The sequence below is a fragment of the Uloborus diversus genome, chromosome 5, assembly GCF_026930045.1.
Source record: "Uloborus diversus isolate 005 chromosome 5, Udiv.v.3.1, whole genome shotgun sequence".
Classification (NCBI taxonomy): domain Eukaryota; kingdom Metazoa; phylum Arthropoda; class Arachnida; order Araneae; family Uloboridae; genus Uloborus; species Uloborus diversus.
The window spans coordinates 109,304,981-109,332,347 of NC_072735.1; the positions used below are offsets into that span (position 1 = coordinate 109,304,981).

Genomic DNA, 27,367 nt, shown 5'->3' on the forward strand with positions numbered 1-27,367 from the left:
AGACTTCTAGTGGAGTCTAGTTGTGCACCTCCTCTTTTGGCTGCATTCGGGTGTTTCTAAAAGAGTCTTTTGCCTCTTTTTGGGGGGAAATCATTGTTAATTTCGATGTAAACTCAAGTGGTGTTATAATTTGGCGGACACTTAGCAATATATCCCCAGTCTTTTGATCGCCAAGTTTTGTCGCCAACTTGACGACAAGTTTGGCATTTTTTTAAAAGTCTGGTTTCAATTTGACCACTGTTGGTGATATTTAGAGAGTAGATTTTAATGTGATTCAATAGTAGATATACTATTGAATCACATTAAAATTGCCAATAATGGTTAAATGACATTAAATTGGAGTAAAAGGAAGTCATGTGATGCACACACCAGCTCGTTTAAATTAATTTTACTAACCAAATTTTAAAGAGATATTTAATTTACCATCTACTGCCCAAATTACTATTTCCTGTGGAAGAAAATATTTATTTTCGCAGAATGTTAAAGAATAATGTACAGGCGTCTCTCGCATAATACGGTACTTCTACAACATGGTTTCGATATTACGAAACTTGAATTTAATACTTCAAGATTTTGATATAACTCGAATGTTATATTTATAAAAGATGGAATTTCATTTTTGTTTAATACATTCTGTTAATAAGTTTTTACTTTGTTTTTATGAACCTTGGTTTCGATATAACACGTAAACATCCCTTGATTTACATTATTTCAAAGTCTCGTATAACACGGTTTCGATGCAGCACGGAACACGGTTTCGATATAACACGATACATCTTATATATAACCTGATTTTTCTCATGCACGTACATAATTAGTATTAAAAATAAGTAAAAAAGTTATTTTTAGAAAAGTCTCGTATAACACGGTTATGATACTACACGGAACGAATTAACCGTGCTATACGAGGGACACCTGTATTTATACAGGTCACTGGAGGTCACTGTGACTTTCGAAAACTTCTTACTCAGAAATTTTGTCTGACGATTCGGCAAAATTTGGAGTTCCATTCGGTAAATTGCGACTTTTCGCCCTCCCAAAAATTTAAGTTCGGGGCGCCCCTGGACATTTCAAATGGATTTTAGTTTTTGGATTTTTTTATATATTTGGAATAGGTTAGCGACCCTGTGACTGAAATATTAACTAGTGTTAGTACCAACAACCTAATTGTAATGCAGCCATATTCACCACTCAAGTCACACTGGTCAACAAAGGAATAACGCTTCTTTAGGGAAATATAAAGATGAAATTAGTTGAGGCCTCAGAGTCACGTCGGGCAACACTTAATAAAACGAGCTGATGTGTGCATCACATGACTTCCTTTTACTCCAATTTAATGTCATTTCCCCATTACTGGCAATTTTAATGTGATTCAATAGTTTACTCTCTATATATCACCAACAGTGGCCAAATAGAAATCAGATTTTAAAAAAAAAATCGCCAACTTTGTCGCCAAGTTGACGACAAAACTTTATGACCAAAAAACTGGCGATATATCGCCAAGTGTCCGCCAAATTATAACACCACTTGAGTTTACATCGAAATTAGCAATGATTTCCCCCCAAAAAAGGGACAAAGGACCCCTTTAGAAACACCCGAATGCTACCAAAAACGAGGTGCACAACTAGATTCCTCTAGGAGTCTACGTACCAAATTTCAACGTTCTAGGACATACCGTTCTTGAGTTATGCGACATACATCCGCACATACATGCATACGTACATACAGACGTCACGAGAAAACTCGTTGTAATTAACTCGGGAATCGTCAAAATGGATACTTCGCATGTCTATACGTTCCTAGGGACTTATCCACGAGTGGTCGAGTCGAAAAAAAAAAAAACTAAATATTCATTCGGGGGCTAGTAAGATGGAAATTAAGGTCGATTTTTGAGTGAAAATTTTTTCGCGAATTCAATACCTTTTTTATTGTAAAAGGAAATAAAAAATAGTTCATGCAGTCATGCATACTTTTCTGCCTCAGCGTCATGTCATATTAGAAACGTTTATTGCTCTATTGGAAACTAAGAACTGCTTCGTCTTCCATTGAAAAAAAAAATCTTATACTCATCATAAAAAGCATGCAGTTCCATTAGATATAAACGAATCTACAGAAATGTAAGGACATTCATCCTCAAACGAAATTAATGAGCCTGTTTTTATATTTCAAACAGTAAGTGATGACCGTGTCCTTTGTAACTTCGTATAGAGTTTTTGCTCGTCAGGAATGATGATGACCTTTTAATCTCAATTACCGGAAAACAACAACTATTTTATTATGAGTCTGTATCACGCTCGTCATTCTGGAGAGAGCTTTCATTCAATTGTGCATATAAATATGCATAAGTATTACACATTAGGAACATAGAATGTAGGAAGGTTTAATGGCAGATATGGTGTAACCCACTTTATATAGTGTCTTTTTGGAAAATGGAAATCATGCAGCAGAGTAACAAATAATTAAAAAACATTTTAAAACCGGTATTGATAAGTTACAACATTTCTGCCTTTCAACACTCATAAAAGGCAGTGAGAAGCAAAGGGATGTAAGTGGACATTTTCAAGTTTTGAGTAAAACGCGTTTAAAGATAACGTCCTAGGTAAGCTTTCATTGAAAAGTTTTCCTAAATCATGCTGCACAGCAGCACCCTACCAGGGCTACTTGTACTATCTCTTGCCACAAGACTTGCCCCAAGAGAGAGGAGAGGTTCCCCTACTATTCGTCCTGGTTATCTCCAAATTTTTAATTTTGCCACTTACATTCCTTTGCTTCTGATTACCTCATATCCTTTACCTACACTCTTTTGAAAAAGTTGAAGGTCTAACCGTTTTGGCCTGTACCTTATTTGGTGGATTAAACTTCACTATTACGGTTTTAGTAAATTTGGAGTTTGAGCATCAAAATATTAGACTGATAATATGATAAAAGATTCAGTTAGTGATATGATAAAATTCAGAAACCTTTCCGGTTCGTTTTCTCTCCTCCATTATTTCCAGTGTGACATTATGGAAAAACTTGAGTCCTTTAGGTGGGAATACTTTGATTTGAAAGAGCTTCATCAAACGAGGGAATAGCACTGCAAACATTTGAAATTGTATTAGTAAAATTAGTTCTAATTAATTGATGTACGAAATTTATGCTAACCATAATTTAATTTATACTAATCAGAAAGTTCAGGTTACATTTATGAGTTTTTTGTAGGGCTATGGAGTCGGGTTGATTTTGGTACAAAGGAATCGAAGTTAGGAGTCGGAGTCAGAGACTTTGGAATTCTAGGAGTCGAAGTTGTTCATTTTTCCTGCTACTCCACAGTCCTGGTTCTTGGTAATTATTATTAAACTAGAAAGTCACCCATCAAGGTATGACGGGTGAAAATAGCTTCTACATTAGAACGAAGACATTGCTTGTTTGGTGATATTTTCGTAGTTGAAATTGCAACCATAACTCCAGTGGATTAGCCCTAAACTCCAGTAGTTAGCGTTCATTGTTGACCGCTTTTTTCGTTTCTTCATCCCCCTGAAGTGACACAGTCTTACCAGTAAAACAGTTAAGTAACCGGATCGAGTTCAGCCTTCTCACAATAAAGCCTTTCCCTGCATCTTAAACATTACCAAAACATATTATCAAATTATCATGCCGTGACGCGAGTTTCATCGTTGAAACTCGTGGGTTACTCGATCATAGGCTGTTATTTATATGAGGATGTACATACAGCCTTGCATGCTTGATTTACAAAAATACACTTACAGGTTTTCCTTCTGTGTGTTACTTGTAGCACATGAAGAATAAATCCCCACAGAAGTCGGAAAATACAGAAGAGCAAAAATTGCACCCCTTCCTCATGGACGTAGCTAGAGGGGGGCAGAGAGGGGCAACTGTCCTTCCCTAGAAGAGTCTTTTATCCCACGCTTATCCCTAATGCCACCAGAGATAGTTAAAAATCACATTTTTAGGACATCAATTTCAAAAAATTCTGGAGAGGAGCCGCACTACTGCATTTCCCCTCGTATCTGATCATAAGTTGCACAAAATGTTTACTTGTTTTTCCCCTTTTTTTGGGGGGGGAGGGGGTAATTTCAAGTCATTTCGATGTCCGGCAATGGAGGGGTGGGGGACTAAAAACAATCATCTTGCTGCTCTTCCCTAACGGGAGTCCTGGCTATGCCCGTGCCTTGGCTCTGGGGGATGCACATAAAACTGATTCCGTTCTTTTATGTTTTTAAGAAATGTAAGCATTTTATGAAACCAGAATACCGTTACATCAAAATTTTGACACTTGCTGTAGGATTAATCAATAATTTTTATGACACCATGAATGAAACAATGTCCCTATGTTACTATCTGTCCACGGTTCCTGAGAAATTGGCAAACGTCCAGTCAAGACGAGTCTATTTGAATGAGGGGGAAAAGTAAAAATTTGATCCGAGGGTTCTGCTCATTTGAATGTGGCTCTGCTTAGTTTAGAGACTTACACACATCTGTAAAAGCTAGCATCCCTGAACACTAATAGATGCGCCCATTTCCGCCTATAAACCGGATGTTAGACTTTCCATCTCAACGATGGCCAGCCTATACTTTAACTCATGAACATGACATTATTCACGAAAATAGCACCAATATGTGTAGTGTCACGCGGGGCGGAAGTATGATAGCCGGGGAAGCAGGAATTGACATTCTTCCTGTGTGCATGAAAAACAGTACTGTGCGCTCTATGAAATGCACTACATTTCTAAAAAGTTATTCATAAATTCCTAAACTTTTTAATAGCTCTTATTTCTTTTATCTCATAGTGAGGAGTTTTCTCTTTTAATTATCTGCTACAATTTTACTCACAAAAGAAGACAAATCTCCAGTTGATGTTCATTGAGAACACGCTTCGTGCCATATTGACAAATTCATTCTTGGGATTGTTGTGAGAGTCAATTTTCGTCGAAAAAGCAGCACTTGCAATAATATCCATCGTAAACGCTCCATAATATCTGTAACAAAATGTGTAATTTCTATTATTTTGAAGTGAAAACAGTAATGAGATACTTTCACACACAGTTTTATTTTCAAATAATAGATATCTTTCATTTTTATGAAAATTTTAAAACTACAATGCTAAACGCACCAAAGCACTTTCATATGTATATATATAGAATTGTATATACATATATATATAAATGTGTGTGTGTGGTCCTACTTTGATATACTGCAGTTTGAACAACGTTTGGAACCAAAAAAAAAAAGGCAGGGGGTTTATGGTTCTACTCAACGTATCATTCTGAAATGAACAACGTAGATTTTTTAAATATTTTTAAAAAACATAAGATCAATAGGAGTAAAAAAAACCTTAAACTAAAAACCAAAAGAGAATGTAAAAAAAAAAATTCTTTGAAATAATCTTGTAGTAATATATTTTATTACTTACATCTGAAAGCTATAAACCTTGAAATAGTTCACTTGGTAATACATTATTTAGACGAAAAAATATCATTCTTTACAGGATTGCTTTTGAACTTTTCTTGACTCTTAAAAGCTTTTTAAAATAAACTTTGGTTCGCTTCCGATTTGACTTAAGAAAAATAAAAGGAAAAAATACCTAAAAATTATGAAATAATCACGCAAAAAATCCACGTTTAATTTGGCGCCGATTTGAAGTCAAAGAGCTCTTGGCCAACTCAAACCGTTCGTTTTTAGAGGGTAGTCGGAAACCCGGAGTAAGAACCAACGTAAACGATTTTTTTATGTTTTATTTATTTATTTATTATCTTATTTATTTATTATTTTACTTATTTATTTAATTATTTATTATTTATGTTATTAATTTTTATTTATTTATTTTCTTAATTTTTATTTAATTATTTTATTTATTACATTATTTATTATTTTATTTATTTATTTTTTCGTACCTTTTAACGTCAATGGCTTCTCCCTTCTCAGCGGCAGCAGTGAAGTTTTTCTCTATTGTACTCGAACATTCTTTAAAGATGCCCATCATCTGTAACCAAAATAAAATATTATGTGAAATGTAATCACATTCTTTCAGGTAAAAACATCACTACACAAAATGTATCAGTTTTAACAGTACTCCATACTTCGTCGGTAAGTGACTGTTTCGGAAATAGCGTCTTTGTAACATGAACAGCTCTGGGATCAGTGAAATTTACCAGATAACTTTTCAAAAAAAAGGGAAGCTTTTCTTACGACTGCATTCTTAATTGCACTAATACAGCGAGATCCCACTAGGCTTGACCTACCCTAATTGAGTTTCCTAAAAATGTTACCATGGATTCTATAGTAACAGTTTTAGGAATAGATGAAGAGAAAAGTAGTAAATGAAACGTGAAAGTAAGAATTTCTACCTCTTTCACGTGAACTAATCAGGGTTGCCAGGGGTTGAAAGGTACCTAAAAATAAGAAACTTACCCTCATCGAGTTTCCGAAAATCGTTATCATAAATGAAGAGTAAAAGATAGAAATAAAACGCTTAAGTAAGGTTGCCTATCTTTTTTGGCTCCCTAATCAGGGTTGTCAGGGGATAAAAGGTTTTTCAATGAGGGAGATAATTTATCCCTCATCGAGTTTCCGGAAAGTGTTGTCATGAAGAGTGAAAGCTGTAAATAAAACGCTAAAATAAGGTTGCCTACCTTTTTACGATTCCTAAGCTGGGTTGCCTAGGGCTAAAAGGTGCCAAAAAATGAGTAATTTACCCTCATCGAGTTTCCAAAAATTGTTGTCATAAGTGAAGAGTAAAAACTGTAAAGAAAACGTTAAATTAAGGTTGCCTACCTTTTTAAGGTCCCTAACCAGGGTTGCCAGTGGTTAAAAGGTGCCCAAAAATGAGTAATTTACCCTCATCGAATTTCCTCATAAGTTAGATAAAAAAATGTAGGTAAAAATATTACAAAACCGATGGTATATGGTTGCCTAAGCAATAGTGGTCCAATCATACGGTTGTTGTTCGAAATTTCAATATTGAAACTTTGATGATGCTTAACAAATTGAACTATTTCTGCTTCATTAAATGCTTTTGAGGCAATTTTGAACAGCGGCAACCCTATGATTGGACCACTTTTGCTTAGGCAACCCTATACCAACCGGTTTTGTAATATTTTTACCAACATTTTTTTTACATAACTTACGTGGAAACTCGATGATGGTAAATAACTCATTTTTCGGGACCTTTTAGGCCCTGGCAACCCTGGTTAGGGACTGGAAAAAAGTAGGCAACCTTACTTTAACGCTGTCTTTACAGCTTTTACTCTTCATTTATGATAACAATTTCTGGAAACTCGATGAGGGGTAAATTATCTCCTCATTGAAAACCTTTAATCCCCTGACAACCCTGATTGGTGACCCGAAAAAGGTAGGCAACCTTACCTTTTTGTATCAAATGTAAAAATTTAAAAAATTGCTTACCACTGTTTAATTAAAATATTAAGAGACATGACAAAATGTTAATGAAATTTAAGCTTCTTTTTGTCCCGCACTTGACGCTGCGGAATGCCCCTAATCCCTAAAAAATAACAGCATTTCAAAGACGCATAGTAGCAATAATAGCAAAATTACTGTTATTGAGTGATGAACTAGTCTGAAATTTGACCCCCCCCCCCTTAAATACTCCTGCAAATGGGCCGTCCACAAATGATGTCACGCTTTGGGGAGGGGGGTCATGATATTGTAAGTTCATGACAAAGGGAAGAGGCTAACATGAAGTGTGACCTCACGCATTTTTAGATAAGAATATGTTTATGAATAATAGCGTGACATGTGACAAGGGAAAAGGGTAAGGTGAAGTGTGCCACTTTGTGACAAAACGGGAACGGGGGTCAAAAATGGTGGGGAAAAGTGTGACATACTTTATGGACAGCTCCAAAAGAGAGAAAAAAAAACTGAACTTACTCTTTTAATTTTGCCAGTTGTGAATGTCGGAGATACAATCGTCCTGACTCGTTTCCAATCTTCGCCATGCAGCATTTGTAACATATTCTCAAAAATTGGATCACCCAATTCAATTTTCTGAAAATAAAATCATCTTGACTACTAAATTTTTACAACTTTTGCAGTTCATGCTAGCATTTCTACTAATATATGAAAGAAAATAACTTTTTTAAAATACAGCTTTTAGTTGAGAGGAGGGGGGGGGGGAACGTTTATGACTCACCCTTCGCCCGGAGAAAGCATGAAAATCTTTGACTAATATATTTCTCAGAACTTTGGGATCTGCAATCGAAAGTAGTGGGCTAGTCCCTTCATAGTATCTAAAAAAGAACAGAAAATTAACTTATTGAGGGTTTTACAACATTTTCTTTACGGCGTATTTTATTTCTTTTGTTACTACTAATGCATACATATATTGCTAATAACGTAATAAATATGATAATAACGTAACGCACATACGTACGTACAGACGTCACGACAGAACTCGCAAAAATGAACTCGGGGGGGGGGGTAGATGATATGAATGTTTTTTTTTTCTACATGTTCGTGTGTGCTTACTAACGTACAGACGTCATGAAATAGCTAGTCAAAACTGACACGTGGGTGATTAAAATGTAAATGTAGGTAGAAATTTGTACGAGTACCTATAGACGTCCAAAAGAATAAAAAAGTACGTACAGACGTCACAAAAGAACTGGCCAAAATGAACTCTGGGATGGATAAAAAAGTTTTTGTCTGTCTATATGTTCGTGTGTGCATACTGTATACATAAGTGTAGACGTCACGTAATAACTAAAGTCGTGGCAAACCTAACCCGGCAGCTTCGTAGTGGTGCAGTTAGGATCTGCGTAGCCTTCACAATGCTGCCAGGTTAGTTTTGCCCAACTATAGTCAAAGCTGATGAAGTATGAAGTGAAAAGGTGGGCGCTTGAAACTAGCGCGAGCACTGAGACCAGACAAAGCTGATACCTGTGTAATTATAATGTAAATATAGGTTGGAAATTCGGGCGGTAAAAGTTTTCGTGAATACAGTAATACTTTCTTTACCTCGCACTACAATTTAGAAGCTGACTCGTTTACGGATTTGTTTGGGCCAACCTGGAACTCTCAGTAATGCAGTAATTTGCATTGGCTGGCCTAATCCACCAATATTCGAGCTCGGGAAAGGCTTAACATGATTGGCTGTAAAAAAATCAGGATGTCTTTACAAACACGTAAGTAAAAGTTTAGGCACAATTTATTGCTTGCAATTTGAGTTTATTTAAATTGAGGAGAGACTTCTTAGTTTATCATCGAGTTCATAAAAACTATCCAGGATAGAAATCCTCTTTGATATTTAAGTGAAAACGACGCGAATCAAAAGCAGTCTCGTAATCAAGTGAAGTTCAGTCGAAAGAAGTCACTACAGTTTAAAAACAGGCAGGGAAATTATTACAATGACACCGACATAACAAAGAAAAAAAAAACATAATTCATAATGGCTCACGACATTTTTTGAAAAGCAACTTACCCATATATTTTCCCAAGCGTTCTATATCTTTCGAGTTCTAACTCATGAAGAGGCTAGAACAAAGTTAAAGACAATAATTTATTTTCATCATCATCGTTATTATCATTTACTGTCATTATCAAATTAAAAGTGACTCTAAATAAACATAGAAACTTCGTTTCAAAAATATATTTTAACATTTTTCCAGATTTAAGAGCATTAATTATAGTTTTTATTGCAGAGAAATACATAGCACTTTTAAGTTTAAGAACCAAAAACTCGATGGGATTATAACAGTTGCAACATATTGCGACACCAAAAACAATAAACGAATTTTCTTTAATTAAAAATTACAGAACTGATTAGCAGGCTGTCGTTGTTTTTTAAAATATACCCACATATTTCAATTAACAAGCAGTTGAACATTTTAACTTAACTTATGAAATAGCAAAAGCAAAAGATTACAAAAAGTGACTATTTAGCAATGATCAACTAAATATTTATAATAATCCTATATTTTCATATAATGATATGAAAATATAAACTCAGTTTTATGTTCGTTGATTTTGAATTTATTAATGCTCAGCAGTTATAAGGAAAGCCATTGAAAGACAACAAAGTAGAAATCGCTCCCATCAAATTTATCAATGTAATGTTAAGCAAAGTAGCAGTATGTACTAACTGAAGTAAAAGGGAAATTAAAATCAAGCTGAAAAAGAGAGGTAGATCAAACACACAATAAAAACACATTTTCGCACTAATGTTGAAATTATTGCTTAACACTTTTTTTGGGTTCCGAAATTGTTTTCCCCTCTTTTTTCAGCTATTTTTGTTGTAGTTATATTATTGATATGTCTCTTAACTAGAAAACATTTTCAAAAATATATCGGAAAAATGTATTAAGTCAGAATTAAACACGCGCTACAAAAATCTGGTAGGCATCAACATAAAAGAAATTAATGTAAATTTCGCAACCTACGTAGGTAGTCCATTTCGTTCAATAAATGTTCTAAAATGGTTGTCAACGTTGTTCAACCATTTTAAAACGTTTAATCGTTACGTATGCTATCTGGAAACTAGACCCTGGATTATATAGAAACATATATGCAGTGCCGGATCTTTGATTTTGCCGAGCTGAAACAAAAACTACTCTTTTATCATTTTCCAGTTCATATAGCAAATGTAACGAAAAAAAAAAAAAAAACAGAAAAGGGGTAAGTTTGCCTCCCCGGGCAAGGGCTCCGACTTGCTGACTCCTAGATCTAGCACTGTGTATATGCAGCACTTGTATATTTGTGCATTCTTATGACATTCACGCAAAATAATAACAAAAAATGATAACTATATTTAAACGCTTATTACTGCCATTTGTATTTTTTTTCCCCCAACTTGTGCAAAATTAACAACGAATAGTTTTTCTTTACAAAGAAAGAAAAATCAGTTGATCCATGGAAAGCTATTTTGTGGAAATAAGCACAGCAAATTCCAGTAGTCAATAAGAAAAGAACAAAGGATTTATCCGCGAGTAACCCTGAGACCCCTTTTACACGATTCCCGCTTTCGGACATCGGACGGCAGACATGTGACGTCAGAAGTCAGAGGAAAATCGTTGCTCATTTACACGAAGGCGGAAAGCGGGAAGCGTATGCAAATTTCGTAACCGGTTCGGTGTTTTGACAGGGCGTCTGCACCTGTTTGTTTATATTTGCTTCCGTTGAATCTTCTGTTATTTCCTACTATTTTTTTTTAATTGTTAAAGAATTGAAGTGTTTTCCGTAAATGTTGAAGGTTTATTTTTTAGAAAACATGTCTTGGATAGCGCTTTTTTTAATCTTTTTTTTGAGCCACGCTAAAAATAGAAGTAAAAAATTCTAAATTTGCCAAACAGTGCTTTCCCGTGTTTCGCGGTAATGGTTTACCGATGTTTTTTTTTTAAAATCTGTGTGCATATTCAATACATAACATGTGCACAATTAAGCCAGGCTAAAAAAATAAATAGAAGATAATTCTGGGTTCATCGAACAAGCATTCCCCCCCCCCCCCCCCGAAATTCAAAGATTAATTTAAAAAATAGAATGGTCTATGTTCTAGGATCTTATCACATCATGCTGCTGTTGTATGCATGAAAAAATGAAATTGCACAAGGATTTCATAAATAAAATAATTTTTAGAATACTGAAACATATATTTATTTATTTGCTTATTTTAATCAATTTCAAAAATGAGGTTTTTGGCTTGTGCAAATTATTCTCATACAGTGATGTTCCCATCTATTTTTCTGAGGGTATACTCCCAGTAATCCATTACGCACAATATTTGTATGCGATCAAATCGTTGCCTCAGAGCTACAGTAGGATATCTTAATGTTATTTCGGGGATTAGATGTCTTAGTGTTGCTCTGAGGCAACGATATATGTAATATGTGTTTATATGGAAATTTTTGAAACTTGAAGGTATACGCTATATGTCTAAAAAATATTTGAGAATATACGGCATACATGGAATATACCCTATGGGAACACCACTGTTCTCAGTGTGCAAAAGTTTTTCTTTCTGATAGCCGCTCGGAAAACAACAGTTAATAATTTTTGCTGTGTTATTGCTATTACATTTTCAGAACTCGATGAGGAGCATTTTTTTCATTTAGTGATACAGTGAAACCTGTATATGTTGACCCCTTTATTTTCTTGAAACATCATTAAAAAGTGTTGAATTATATAATTCATAGTACAGCTCGAGTTCAATAATGAAAACTCTTAAGTATGGCCACCCCTTCTGTGTCCACATTTTCACTGAACGAAGGGGTGGCTTCTCGGAGAGGTTTCACTGTATAATAACATGCTTGTAGTGATGTATCAAAATGTATATTTTTTTAGAACTGCTTTGCATGTTATTGTGGAATAATACTAACAGTGGTGTTGAAATATTTTTTCGGGAGGGGGGGGGGGAGGCTACATTTAACACATGTGCAAATCTACGTGTATGCAGGCCCGCACCAAGCCTGATTGGCGCCATCGTGCAAATGTCTTTTGAGCGCCTTTATGCATTAATGTTCGAGAAAATTCTAGTTAACTCCTGGGGTGAGGATTTATAGACAAATGCAGTATTGAAAAAATACGTTTGGCATTTATTTGATGTATCAAAAGGAAAGTAATGTATATATATTTCATTTTGAACACAGTGTACCTTTTTACCTTTGAGCAGGAGTTAGTTATCTCTTCATCTCGAAGTTGTTTCGAGTAAGGGTGGATCGAGTAAGGGAGGGGTAATCGGAATTGACTTTTGAATTATGACTTTTTCTCTTGGAAACCTTGCATTGAGCTGTTGTTAAAAAAAAGATGGCCATTTTCAGTTAATCAAAACATTTCCCCCCAACAATTAAAAAAAAAAAAAATCTTGGAATTTGATTGAAATAATTCTTGCTTACTTTAGTCTGATAAGTACTTTTTTGAAAAATGGGAAATGGCTAATATGCAGCCGTTACAAGAAAACGGAACTGTTACAAGAGGCATTGAATTTAATATCTAAAACAAATATGTAGTCCTTCCAAAGTTTTTTTTTAATACACAAATAGTAAAAGAAATAAAGGGAGGGGGAGGGGAATTGAATAATTATGGTCAAGTCACTACTTTTCAGAACTAAAAAGTTAACCTAAATTATTGTCCGAAGTACATACTGTCCAACCACGGATTGCATGGAATTTTTATACGTCCAGATAAGACGAATCTATGTGAATAAGGGGGAAAAGTAAAAATTTGATGCCCGTATTCCACTCATTTGAATGAGACTCTGCTTCTGCAAAAGCTGGCATCGATAAAAAATAATAGATTTGTCCATTTCCGGCTGTAAAACGGATGTTTGTCTTTCCATACAATCCGTGGCCAGACAGTAAATGTTACGCACATCTAAATAATATACATATGAGCAAACTATTTTTTATGTATGATAACACGAAGCAGAGGAATTACCACAAATTAAAAATCGCAAAAAGATGCCAAATTTTGCAAAGATCTGTTGTAAGTTATGGAGCTGTATAAGGAAAACTCCTTATGGGGCGTTCTCCCCATAGGTAGACGAATACCCTCCTATGTGTATTCCTAAGCATTGCACGACCTCTGCACAGTGCCGTAACTAAGGTGGGACGGAGGGGTTGGTCCGCCCCGGGCAGCATTTTGCTGGGGGGGGGGTGGCAATTTCATGCTCTTGATGTGAAAAAAGTTCAACATTTGCTAATAGGGAAATCATGCTTCTGATCAATTACTGGAGGCAAAAAAAAAAAAAAAAAACTTTTTGTTATAATATGAAATTAGCACTTGATTTTAAGAAAGTTACTCGAAAACTACCTTATTTAAAAAAAAACTATTTTTTTGAGGAAAGTTACAACAAGAGTAAGAAAAGAGAGGTCTGGGCAATTAATTGCTTATCTTTGGGGTAGCATTATCTGTTTCAGAAATTGCTTTAATTGGTCACTTATTACAAAACTTTTATTCAGACCAGAATTAATTTTATGTTTATCTTATAAAAGTACTTACTCACAACTCAAATAATAACTGCGACTAATCTTACTGCTTTATATCAGTAAAATTCCTATAAACAGCGAGTTTCAAACTGAGACATTCATTTAAGCAGAAGGTTTTTAATTAGTGAATTGATGTCTAAGTAAACCTTTCACATTCACATGGAAAGTAATGATTTTCAATACACAACTTTTCCTTCTCATGAATCAGTATGGTTAATCGAACTTATAGGGCTCATTAATCTTATCACCCTGTATCAGTGAAAAAGAAAACCATCCAAATTCTGTAATATGGCAGTATTGGATCTAGGAAAGCGGCAATTTCCGAGTTTTTCAACATTAAGACAGGCACCCCAGCACGGATCCAAAAGGATGTCATAACCCCCTTTGAAAGGACCAAAGAAACCATAAAATTGCATACCTAGATCTTTAAATTAGGAAAATTTCCAGTGCAGAGCGCCGGCCTCTAAGCTCCTGCCTGGTGTCACCAAAAGGTTAAAATGCATTCTTAGGGCTAATTTAGAAATTTTTTCTGAATAGAGCATATTCTTTATTTTTCTTCGTAATTAAGTTCTTATTTTTCCTTTAAAAACTTTTGACTGTTTCTCAACCAAAGGACAGCAAATTGAGGAATTGTCCTGGGCGGCAGAAAATGTAGCTACGCCACTACCTCTGCACAAGATTTGATAAACTGTATTTGTGTAAGGAACCCCCCTCCCTCCCATGGTTGTGCACCGTGGGGTGAAACTCCTCATGTAAATTCTCAAGTATCAAAGGACCTTTGTGACAAATTTGGCAAAAATCTGGCCTTAATTGTGGATTTGTATAAACTACATAGCACACACAATCACTAACATATTTTGTTTAGATATGTAGATTTTACTTTTATTGTTTATTTAACTTTTTCCATGATTTAATTAAAAAATAATCAGTTTAAATTTTGAACGAAACCAAAATTTAAAAGTTACCTGAAAAAATCCAGGTGCTCCTTTAAAAATCCAGTTGGGGTTTTTACAAATGCTAGTTTTACCAACCGCCTTGTCTGGTGGTCAAAGAAGTGACTATGGGTGGGAAGTTACTGGGGGGGGGGGGGGGGGTCATGACGCAGTCTGGACCATAGAAATGTTCAGAAGTGTATCTTTACGTTTTTTTTGAGCAATCATGATTGCTTATTGCTTTCATTTGACTGTTTTGATGTCCTATGATTTTATTTTCCCACCAGTTGCCTCTGCAGCATCACCGTCGACCGGCTCTTCACGATGTTACTCCCCTAGCCAAAACCGTCTCCAGGTTGCATCCATGTCCTACACACACGCACATACATACACAACTACATGCACACACAAATACCCACACACTCATGCCTGCACACAGACACCACACACAGACAGACATACATACCCACACCCATACACTCATGCCTGCACACAGACATATACACACACGCATACATACACATATATACCCACATTCATACCTGGACACAAACACACACCCCTACATACACACTCGTGATTGCGAAAAACATAATTTGAATTCAAGATGTCAAAATTCAAATTATTATTATTTTTTTGACTCTCGCTACTTGCAAGCACAAAAGGAAATGAATATAGAAACAACAAACACGAAGATAAATATTTTACCCTCAGCTAAAGTTGATTAGCAAAACCAGAGGTTTAATTGTGAAGGATGTGAGAGGAAACTATTTTAGGGGCATTCCAAGGTATTTGGCTGTTACGGACTCTACACTTCATAAGGATGTTTTAGCCTCCTACTCATGATTAGTGCAAATAGTAAAATTAAACTTTTTGTAAACGATTAGTCCTATGTGTAGTGATGTCATAACATTGAAAAAAGTTTAGATTTGTGTTGAATTTCTAAAGATATAGGAAGATATATAGCATGTTACGGACTCTACACTAAAAAGACATGGAAATTTTTGCTTAAACTATCTTCAAATTTTCTGTGAAAGTAATAACTACTCTTACCTAATGAAGGTTTTCCACTATGTCTCAGTTTATCTATAATACATTTAAGCACCAAAATATTTTTTAAACAGGTAAAAAATATTTTTTACGGAATTATTTACTGAAGAACTGCACGATTATGAACATGTTACGGACTCTACATATTTGTCACGTTCGAATATTGTTTGAATTATTGTTTATAGAGTGTAAACAACAACAATACTACCTCATTGTTCAATAGTTACAATGATAGAATCAACTATTATGACTATTTCTTCATCATATAAGTGAAAGGTGCCCACCTGGGGGGGGGGGGCATGCCGCAGACTGTGCCATTGAAGTTTTTTTAGGGGGTGTTTTGAAGGGTATGTTTCTCATTTTTGGGGAGAGGTTTTTGATATTATGGGGGAGGGGGGTCTGTGGGATGTTTAGGGGAGGTGCACCCTAGCTCTAGGGGTGAGGGGGGTACCACATTGAAGGTGGCCTCTTGTTGGAACAGACCAAGTAATAGGTTGATTTCTTCAGTCTTGAATTTGATATTAGAAAAGATAGGTTTTAATGCAAATTTCACTAACAATTCAACTTTTATAGTAGAACCTTGGTTATCTGAAGTGATCAATACCGGACCATCTTCGGTAAGTCGAAATTTATGGATCTTTTTTTTTTTTGGGGGGGGGGGGGGGGACATGTTAGGAAGAAGATGTTTAAAGTTAAGTTAAATTTTCTGTTAATTTAATTTAAAAAGGCAACATTTTTTGCTTTAGGAATCACATATATTTTTAAGCAACAAAATTTTGTTCATTTCCGGTTTAAATAATTGCATTTAATTAATTAAATGTATGATCAGTCTCAGTCATGGATGGCACGAAAGATCTTATATTTTTGTTTAATGGCCCTAATATTAATCTACTAAATTGCATCTGACATGCCTTACTTTGTTCCTTTATTTTAACGTGGAAGTGATTTTTTTTCTTTTTTTTTTTGTACAATATATACTCGTATTTTATACTGGAAATTTTTCAAATGTCACACTGGAAATATACTGAAATTCGGGATCATCAGATCAGTCAACATCCCATAAGATAATATGGTAAATTGGAACTCGTTAGACCATCCTTGATAATTTTAATACCTTTTTTTTTTTAATTTACGACCAACAAAAAGTAGCGCCTATAGTTCTACAATTCCTATAATGAAATCATATTGTACAGTTATTTTGAACAAATTTCAGAAACTGTTATTTTGGCAGTGCTATTTTTAATTGATTAACTCTCATAACTAAGCAACTTTATTTTTTAAATGGTTTTCATGAAGAATGAAGCAATAAATTGAATTCCTCTCCTAAAATAAGTTTTTTTTAGTTCTTAAGTATTAGCAGTTTATTTTTTGTTGTAGAAAAAAATCAGGACAACTTTTTTTAGACCAAGTACCTGGGGTATGTTGCTTCACTTTTAGAAAACACACAAAAACTTTTAGAACAATTAAAAAAGCAATACTCCAGTATTAGCAATAGTGAAGTTGCTAAAAACACAAATTGTGCTGATTGTTGAAAAAGTGTAACAGTAGATGTTGGTCAATTTTAATTATATTGATCTTTAAACTTTGGTTTTTGATTCTAATCATAAAACAATTGGTTTGGTACAACTGTTGGATAATATATAACATTAAAATTTAATAGAAGTTGGTTTTGTAATGTGGGGACACCGGGACTGTGGCAGGTTGGTTCACTTCACAAAGTTCTCTTAAAGTATTAATGGGGGAAAAGGTAATGAATTGAGAATTTTCTGGGGTGGTGAGAAATATTTAACTCATGGTAGAAAATAAAACTACGAATTGAAATTTATGATCAGATAAAAAAAAAGAAGAAGAAAAGTAGAGAGCCAGACCAATGTGCCCTGACTCCCCCTATACACTTACTTGTTCAGTCAAAATTCTTCTGAAAGCAAAGTTTTTTTTAAGTATAAGTTGGAATTTCCTTCAAAGGGCTACTTTTTTTTTCTTGTGCAGGCTGTTCAAACATTTTGGTAAAGAAAGAGCTGTGTTGAAACGGTTGCCAAATGTAGAGTCCGTAACGTTTTGTAGAGTCCGTAACCAAATTTAGAAAATTAATTAAAAATACCGAATTTAAATAATCATGAAACTTATTTTAGAATATTGTAACACCATAGGTGAAGTTAGAAAACATTCAATTTAGTGATATAAAATGCATAAATAAAAAATTTAACAGAACTTTTCTTCTAATTATTGTTACGGACTCTACAATCATCATTTTCACAACTTATAATTTTTTAACGAATGCACTTTTTGATTAAAATTATTATATGTATTAGAGATATTCCTTTACTTTATTTGTCCCAAGCACCAGTTTTGGCTTGAAATTCGGTTCAAGTCACTATTGAAGAAAAATTCAATGTAGAGTCCGTAACGTTAAAAGTTGTATTTTTGATGTTTTGATTGCGATTACATGGATAATATGAATAAATGAAGAAAAAAATATGACATGCGTGTCCTTTGTAATGTGCTTTTTTAATATATATAAAAATTTTAACCTTTTAACAAGTTTTGTTACGGACACCCCTATGTCACAAATACCTTGGAATGCCCCTTTAAACATTGAAATTTTAGTCAGATGAAAGATGTTTATGGTCATTTTTTATTCAATGATGGCAAGGAAAAAAAACCCCTTGAAGATACCCCCTCCTGTATATAAACAGAAAAATCAGATAAATATAGCTTAAAATGAACATGCGTAACATGCATTGAGATAGTTTTCCTTTCGTCCACCCACCTTTCACTATAGTTTGACGCTCGCAAGTAATGCCTATCCTTTTCCAATGTTGATGTAACTTTGGAAAGAAAGATATCGAACAAAATTTTTGCATTTAATATTCTTATTATGTAGCCAACTAATGAATAATAACTTTCTTTTCAACTCTTGTTGAATGCTCATGGAAAATATTTATCAGGAAATTAAAGAAAAAAGTTGTAATTAACTTGTACACATTGTATTTATTTTTATCATTATCATTAAATGTAAAATTTATACCTGTGTGTGTTTTTTCCGTAAACTCGAATTTTTTTTAAAAGACCGCATAAACCAAAAACTAGGGATGCACTGAATACCGAACATTAAGTTTAAATTCTATCCTTATCTTCAGCTGAATACTGAATATTTTGCCAAAATTTGTTGTTGTTTCAACATTTAGTACAATTGTTGGTTAAAAATAGGAGTGGAACAGAGCTTCAGCCCAGCCAAATCATGAACTGATTCAGCACATAACAATTTGTCGTGAATATATTTTTTTTACAATAACTAGTACACATAGTATTATGTCCCATAATAAGTTACGAACAATTATGCCCTAGAATAAAACACAGTAAATTTAAAAGAATCCATTGCACTATAAGCGGTCCCATAATTGAGAATATGTACCTACTTGGAAAGTCCTATGAAAAAAGTGACTTTACAACATTTGATTGATAATTATTTAAAGATTTCTTCATTTGTTATGAAATAAAGCTATTACAATATTGAGTAAAACATTTTTTAAGCACTTCTAGCTACTAATGAAAACAATGTCATTATTTTTATTACATAATAATCTAAGTAACATCACAAAGTATTTGTATGATAAAACAATCACAATGGTACTTACTTGAAAAGGTTTCAGGTGTATCCAGTAAATCTTCTCATTGCCTCCATAAGCAAGAATAAAATTATAATATCTTCTTTTTGCCAGCAAGATAATTCTTATGACAGAATATACAGAAATGATCCTGCCGATAAGAATTACCCAACTAATTCGTATAGATGCTACGCTGCAGTTCCTAGCATGTTAAAAATCGCTTTTTTTTTCCAGTGCATGATGGTCCTTCATAAAAATGAGGCTCATTCATTTCGCGCGATTATCAATGAATTACGTAGCTTTGTTCAATTTCGAAGTTACACTTTGAAATTCACTTTATCAAAATCATTACCGTAGACACAAAGATGGCTACCTTTTCCCTGATTTTAGAAGGTTTATTGTTACCATAGAAACGAAAGCATGTGACATCAATAGCCAATCATTGCACGTCGGACTTCGCTTTTCTGACTTGGAGTTGTGGACGATCCACAACCCATTCCCGACGAAGTCAGGCAGGTTTTGGAGGCGCGAAAACTGGTTTTCGAGCTCAAAATGACGTCAGATGTCCGAAAGCGGGAATCGTGTAAATCGGCACTGAAGTAATTTATTAAATTGTGACTGAGTGACTGAGATATGTGAGTAGCAAAACTATAATTTTAGAATGGTGATTCGAATACATAAATATATTTCTTCATAAGTATAATCTTTGCTGCTTAAATTTTATTTCCGATAGTGAACAACGCATTAGCATCGGCAGTAGGAAACTAGCTTAAAACTAAGCCCTTGACTCCAGTTAAGGTTCGTATAGAATACATCACAGAGCTCATCCGATCGCGTTAATACTAGACTTCATACTAAAGTACCAGCACTTCAACCGGTTTCAGACACAATTAGAGAAAGAAAACAATATATATTCACATAACTGGCTCTTAAAACTACCTCAAACCATAGAAAGCTAAAAATTGTCGTGCGTGCAAAGGGGTGTGTTCTTAAGATCTACGAGAAAAGAGGAATAAAAGCCAAATTTGATATCAGCATCCTGGATCCTGGTCAACAAACTTACTTTCAAAGAAGTTGCTGTAGTGTTTGATAACGATGTTCGTTGACTCACGTTTTGGTTTTTATACATTCAAGGCCAATGGAAATTGTTTAAACCAGCATTCTCAACCATGTTTTTGGCCCACAGACCGTTTAACTTAAAAAAAAAACTCAGGGATTTTTTTATTAAAAAAAAAAAAAGTTTCTTCAAAAAAAAAAAAAAAGCTGCTTTATAAGTTAAAAGTAACATTTTATTGTAACTTTCTTCATCATTTATTAAAATTTAGTTATTGGACTAATGATTTATATGTAAATAAAACTTTCTATAAAAAATAACAGAATATTATTCAAAGTAACGACAAAATCTAGAATTTTTTTAAAAGAAAAGCAAAAAAAGTAATTGTTGTCGTGTCCACAACTGTGGGAAAGAGGGGTGTCATTATTTTGGAAGGAGGGTGAACTTCTAATATGACAACACATATACACACACAGTGGAACTAGTTTTTAAAGCCGAAAAGGACAACAGAAAAATATTTGCCCCAGGGCACCAGTGGAAATCGAACCCACTACCTCAGACATACGAAGCGAGTATTTCCACCGGTCAGCCACGGAGACCCCAAGAAATTAATGCGAGGCGTAACACGTGGTAAATGTGAACAGCCAATCTTCAAAAACAAAATCATAGGATCTAGATCTTGAAATTAAAGAAATTGAAATTTACAATATTATACAAAAATTTGTCTTTTTTTTTTTTTGGTTAAAAAAACTTTTTGAATTCAGACAGGTAGAAAAATCTGAGAACCGGTCCAAGTTTTCCCCCTGCCACTCGAGGTTGAGAATCTGTGATTTAGCCAATATTCAACAGAAAAAATGAACTTCATTCTGCTTTGCTTTTGTACGTTTTGATGGTATGGTTGCATTAAGTGCTGCAACCAGAGGGAATAAAATTCTACCTAACATGCACAAATTTTTTTATGTATGTAAGACCAGACTCCAGGAGGTGGGGGGGGGGAGAATGTATACTCAATGCAAATTTTATAGGGAAACAACAGAAACAGCGCCCATTTATATGTAAAAACACTGAACGTAAAAAATAAAAGAATTAAAAAATGATACAAAATAGTGAGAGACCAAAAAGAAAATAGCACTATAATACTCATTCTCAGAAAACCTCCCTCCTCCAAAAAAACAAAACAGAATGTTAACGTTATTTATTTATTTAGTTTTTTTAACGGCGTGATGCATTTCAATTACAAAATAAATCAATTAAGAGTTTCTTACTTTTTTAACATTTTGCAATAGGGATCCAAAAAAGGGAACAGGATCTGCTTCACGAAGTCCTTTTTCCTTCCAATAACTTTGTTTTTTTGCAAACAGTCTAAAAATGAGAGTGATCGAGATACATTATAGCGGAGGGCTGCTTTTATAATGATCACATTTTAAACTATATAATCGACAAAAAATTTTGAATCTCTTAAATTTTCCACCTTATAAAATTATAGTTCGAGTTGCCTCTGTACATAAGACGCAGAGGCGGATACAGACTCCATTTTAGGGGGGCGGGGGTCATGCAAAAGAATGCCCCCCCCCCCCCCCCCACGAAATCTGTTCGAAATCTGTCCGGAATAGGATACCTAGTAAGCATAATAACGTTGCCTATTAGGTGCCCTATTCCTAACATTGTAAATAAATTTCATAAGCAATGAAAGAAGAAATTTCTAAAAATTACTTTTAAAAATAATTAATAAATTGAAAAGACAACTGAAATTGTTTATAGTTCATTCATTTAGTGTTTAGACACAATGTGGACAGATAATATTGTCGACGGTTTAGGGGGGGGTGTCATTACCCCTATGACCCTCCCCTTGTACCCACCACTGATAAGACGGTGTACTGATATTGTCAATTGCATCGAACTTGCGGTTTCGAATAAGACTCTGAGAACTCATTTATGATTTAGAAACATTTTTATTAAATTTAACTATGTTGACACTTTGTCTATTTAAATTTTTAACAGTTATTGTCGCTATTTAAATATTTTCAATATGCTTATGCATAAATTGTGTACAGATGTTTTAGATTTTAAAAGATAACTTATTTTAATTGCTCCAGTTATTTTTCTGTTTTTGTTTTAATTGTCACTGTACCTCGATTTTTTTCTGCTCTGAGCAGTAATTTGAAATAGGTAAATAAATTAATTCATTAAAAAAAATAAAAAAAATGACATGCAGCAGAGTTTTCTCAAAGAAAGTCAGGAAACATTGAACATATCGCAGGCAATTATCATAGGAAACGCTGCCTTTGTAGACGAAATAAAACAGCCATACCTGTACAATAAATAGATTATAACAATTCCAATGAAGAATGTGCCGACACATTGGCCGGCGCAGCTATCCATCATCGCCATTTCAAGCTTTCGTTGGGGCCGCTGATTCTCTATGCTGATTCTTGTCCGCAACAACTGTGAGGAGTGCTTTTTATAGAAATGATAATAGCTGCACGAAAGATGATTAGCAAACAGCGCCGTCAACCTTGAGAAACAGCACGGCGCTTTTCAGGAATTATGCAACAAGTTTTCGATTACACAACGTTATCTCACTGACCAAGTTATCGACCGCTCCTAATGGATTCACTTGTTACAACGCGAAGTTCGATTTCATTTCTTTTTTGCATATATCAGGGGTGCCCACTAAGGTGGTTCAAAAAACATTTTTTTAGCTAGAGTCCAGGACACCCCTTATTTCTTTTAGATTAACTAATAGAATTATGCTGCAAAAGTTTTAGCTTCTTACTCAAATTTTAAGAGGTTACTCAATAACCGCTCAATTTAATATTAGCCATAGTATAAAAAATGTCACAGATTTAGAAACATTTACTTTACCTAGCTGTTTTTTTTTTTTTTATAAACAATTATTTTATTGAAATGTATATGGATATTACTAGTGTATATTATAATACGTAACATTTTTTTTCCAGTTCAATGTATTTTTTAACCCCCCTCCCCATACTTATGAAGTTTGGGGAGGGGGTTGAGCACCCTCTTTCAGTTGAAATAGGCCAGCTAAACTTTTTCCAGGATATTACTGTCCACAAGTCTAAAAATATTGAGGGGTGTCCTGTTATCAGGGAGAAACTTTTTTATTTGCATGTATTTTTGAACTACCCTAGTGCCCAGTTAGGGGTGGAGGGGTTATGGCGCAGACCTAAACGGCTTTTTAAAGTATTATGCCACCATATATTTGACTCACATGCCACTTTTTCAATAAATAAATAAATAAATAAATAAATAAATTCTTTTATCTTTCTCAAATATGACCACAGAACATTTTATTTTGGAAAAATATGTTACATAGTACCGTCTGGGACGATAACTGATTTTTTTTTTTTTTTTTTTTTTGAAAGTGCAGATACTACTTCTATGTTTGGCATGGCAGTATTGTCTTCGGAGGGGCGGGCATCCCTGGTAAGACCCCTGGCAAATAATCAAAACTACGTTACTAAAAATTGCAAAAATGTGGCACAATCAAGGGAAAAATTCACATTTTGGCGATACGAGGAACCCCTTTCTCAACCCAAAATGTCGTGCTTTAAAGGGGGGTACTAGAAATTCCTTTTTCGATGCAAAATTATTTTTAAACGTAGTCACAAGACGTTATTGATACTGCTGCTTAGAACTTAACAACCTCTCTAGTCCCCCGAACAGTGTTAATGGCAAATATAATGCTCCCTTCCCCAACAAAGAAAAATGATGACTATGAAACTGTCGAAAACTTAAATAAATGATTGTTTCCAAAAAGTGGGACGTGATTTGGGAAAACGGTGGTTACACATGGGCTCAGGACAGGGGTGCCCAGAGGAAGGTATTATGGCTCAAGTTGAGTCATGAAAAAAAAAAAAAATGGGGGGGGGGGGAGAATGGGGGGATTTTTAAAATTTATTTATTTATTTATTTTTATTTTAAATTATTTATTTTATTTTATTATATATATTTTTTTTTATTTCATTTATTTATTTAGTTTGTGTGTTTGAGTGTGTATGTCATTGGCGTAGCGCATAACTTTTCAAATAAAATAATAATAATATTTTTAATTATAAATAAATAAATAAGTAAATAAATAAGTGTTCAGAAAAGTAAATGAATTGTTTTTAAAAGAACTAAAAAAAGTCAATAAAATAAAAAGAGAGTGAAAAAATAAAAAAGGGAAAGAGTGTTGAGATTTTTTTGGGGAGGAGGGGAGATTTGTGGATTTGCGCCATTGAACTTTGGGGGGAAGGGCACCCCTGGCTCAGGGGGTCATTTTACATAAGAATTAGAAAGAATATAATGCCAGAAACATTTTGAAGGTTTTTGTTTGCTGCGCAGTGTTGTTAACAACTTTCAAACATTTCGCCTTAAAATGGTGCCTTTGCTCCGATTCGGGCGGTGATCGGATTCTATTTGAGGGGAGGGGGATTATTTCAATAACTGAATTTCTAAAACTAAATTTTGTCAACGAAAAGATTTTCACCATTGATTGAAAATTCGGTTTCTTTTTTGTCATGAAAAAAAATACAATGAAGATAAACCTAAGACAATTATAATTTGCTGGAATGCCGAATTGAACTCAAGACGTGTAAATCTTGCCTTCCGGTTTTTAACGTCGGCACGGGTATCAAAGCTGCCAGCTGAATTTAACCAAGTCGTGAGTTGCTGACTGAGTTGCAGTCTTCAAATTTAGATCCGAAAATGGCGATGCGTTGTTGCTTTGAACTTAACGTAAGTAAAAGCTGTTTCATTTTAAAAATGTTATTAAAAATCACTTCTTCGATACGGAGTCCTGTCCAATACTATATTCCCTGCACGCAACTAACCAGGCGAAAATCACGTTTTGTTGATTTAGCTCGGCCGAAAGGGTAAATTTATTTTGACGCACAGTTGAAATTGTTTTTTTTTTTCCTTTGTGTACGATGTTTCCTTTGAGGTTGTTTGAGTTTAGGATTGTAAGTAGGGATTGTAATACCGGACCGAAAATTCAATACCGGTATTCGGTATTTTTAAAACGTGTTATCTGGAATACCATTATTTATATTGGTATTTGAAATTTCTCAAAAATTGCTTGAAAACATATAGTTTCGTTGCCACATTTCATAATTTCGTGCAAAAATTGTATTTTTGAGCACGTATTGTAAACAAGTATAAAATGAAGGAAAAAATGTCATAATAAAAAATAAATAATAGTAAAAAAACATAATGCATGTATTGAATTGTCCCTAGGCCTTTAACTCATTTAGTTCTCAACCTTCCAACAATTGAAAATACTCTTTCTGAATTCATGCAGGTCGGTGGTTCTGTTAACAATGCGCGATACACCTCCTCCAAAATAAGTCCTTTATCTTCAAATAATTCGGTCTCTTTCGTGTTATTTTTGGAAAATCTTTTGGCACGTGCATGTTTCTTTAGTATTGTGTGTATTATTATTACATATATTTTTTTAGATTTACAGCTAGTTGTAATTTTTTTTTCCGAGAGACGATACTTCTCCAATATTAAAACAATTTTCTCTTGAGCAAGACAGGTTTGTGTTTGATTTTAATTATTAGCCCTTTGGTTTGAAATTTACGATAAACTTGATCTTGTTAGTTTTTCTTATTTGTTTTCGCGCTCTTTTCAAAATTCTTTACAAATATAATTATGTAAATATCTGAAAATATGTTTCAAAAGATTATGCTTAACCTTTTTGCAATTTTTCAAGGCACTATGTAATTTCTAAATAGTATCTTGCCAAGTATAAAGCGAGACATGACAATAAATCAATACCGGTGATAACAAATTACCATTTGTTTTACAAACATGGAAAAGCTTTTTTGCCCAAATTCAGTACTGTTGAGACAAATATTTAAAGAAAATGCGATAAAGTATTGCTGCAATGGATGGTTGGAAAATAAATTATTCATAGAACAAATGCACTCGAAATTACACTCGAAGTTAACTTTCACAAAATGAGATCAGGGAAATAGAAAAAAATTAAAAAATGGTTCACTAAAGCACACAAAAATGTAATTCATCTCACCATCAAGTAATAAAAATATCCTTTTGCATTCTTTCTGCTACTTTTGTTTAATGATATTCTATTAGCTCGTGCTTTTGAAGCCAAATTTTTACATCTATAGATTGATTTTGGTTCTGTATCATGGAAAAAGAAATAAACATGTAAAATATAAGTAGATATTTAATAAGTTAAATTGAAAATTCTTTAATTGAAACTTTTTTTTAGCTAATACCTAAAATACCGGTATTGTACCACAGCAAATACTGGTGTTACGAAATTGCAAAGTTGCTCGAAATACAGATATTCGGTATACCAGTACACTGGTATTGCAATCACTAATTGTAAATAACAATTCTAAACAACTTAAGTGATTTGTTTTGTTGCTGTGTGGCACATTGTGCAAAAACTGTTTTGAAGTAGTATGGAAACAAACCATGCCCGTCATTTGGGCGATCGGGGGGGGGGGGGGGTTGTCAATTGACATCCCCTGGATTTTAGAAACAATGTAATTACGAATATTTGTGTGTATTTTTTTGTTTTTTCTCTGTCAAATGTAATGAATACAAACCCTTTGCACCTTGCCCGGAAACTTTTGAAATGACTGGCCTGAAACAAATGAAACGTCAAATGTAAATTCTGAACGAAACAACGGTAAAATAAGGATTTTAACTAGGTTCCTGTAAAAATACCCTCATTCTTGTTGAATAACGACAACATGAGTGCTCCTACGATCTCCTTAAAAATGTCCTTATATGGTAAGTTTTGACTATTACTAT

General features: G+C 34.1%; 1 protein-coding gene across 1 annotated transcript in view; it reads right to left on the bottom strand.

Moving 5' to 3' along the window:
* LOC129223072 (uncharacterized) overlaps nucleotides 1-23,013 on the bottom strand; it is a 64,669-nt gene extending 41,656 nt beyond the window's left edge. The window contains exons 1-8 of the mRNA XM_054857638.1: nucleotides 22,890-23,013; nucleotides 21,844-21,940; nucleotides 9,437-9,489; nucleotides 8,150-8,246; nucleotides 7,888-8,004; nucleotides 5,895-5,983; nucleotides 4,834-4,979; nucleotides 2,961-3,076 (exon numbers count right to left, since the gene is read on the bottom strand). Of these exons, the coding sequence (XP_054713613.1) occupies nucleotides 2,961-3,076; nucleotides 4,834-4,979; nucleotides 5,895-5,983; nucleotides 7,888-8,004; nucleotides 8,150-8,246; nucleotides 9,437-9,489; nucleotides 21,844-21,940; nucleotides 22,890-22,969 (795 nt within the window). The 5' untranslated portion in view covers nucleotides 22,970-23,013. The remainder of the gene's footprint in view (nucleotides 1-2,960; nucleotides 3,077-4,833; nucleotides 4,980-5,894; nucleotides 5,984-7,887; nucleotides 8,005-8,149; nucleotides 8,247-9,436; nucleotides 9,490-21,843; nucleotides 21,941-22,889) is intronic.
* Nucleotides 23,014-27,367: the final 4,354 nt, after the last annotated feature.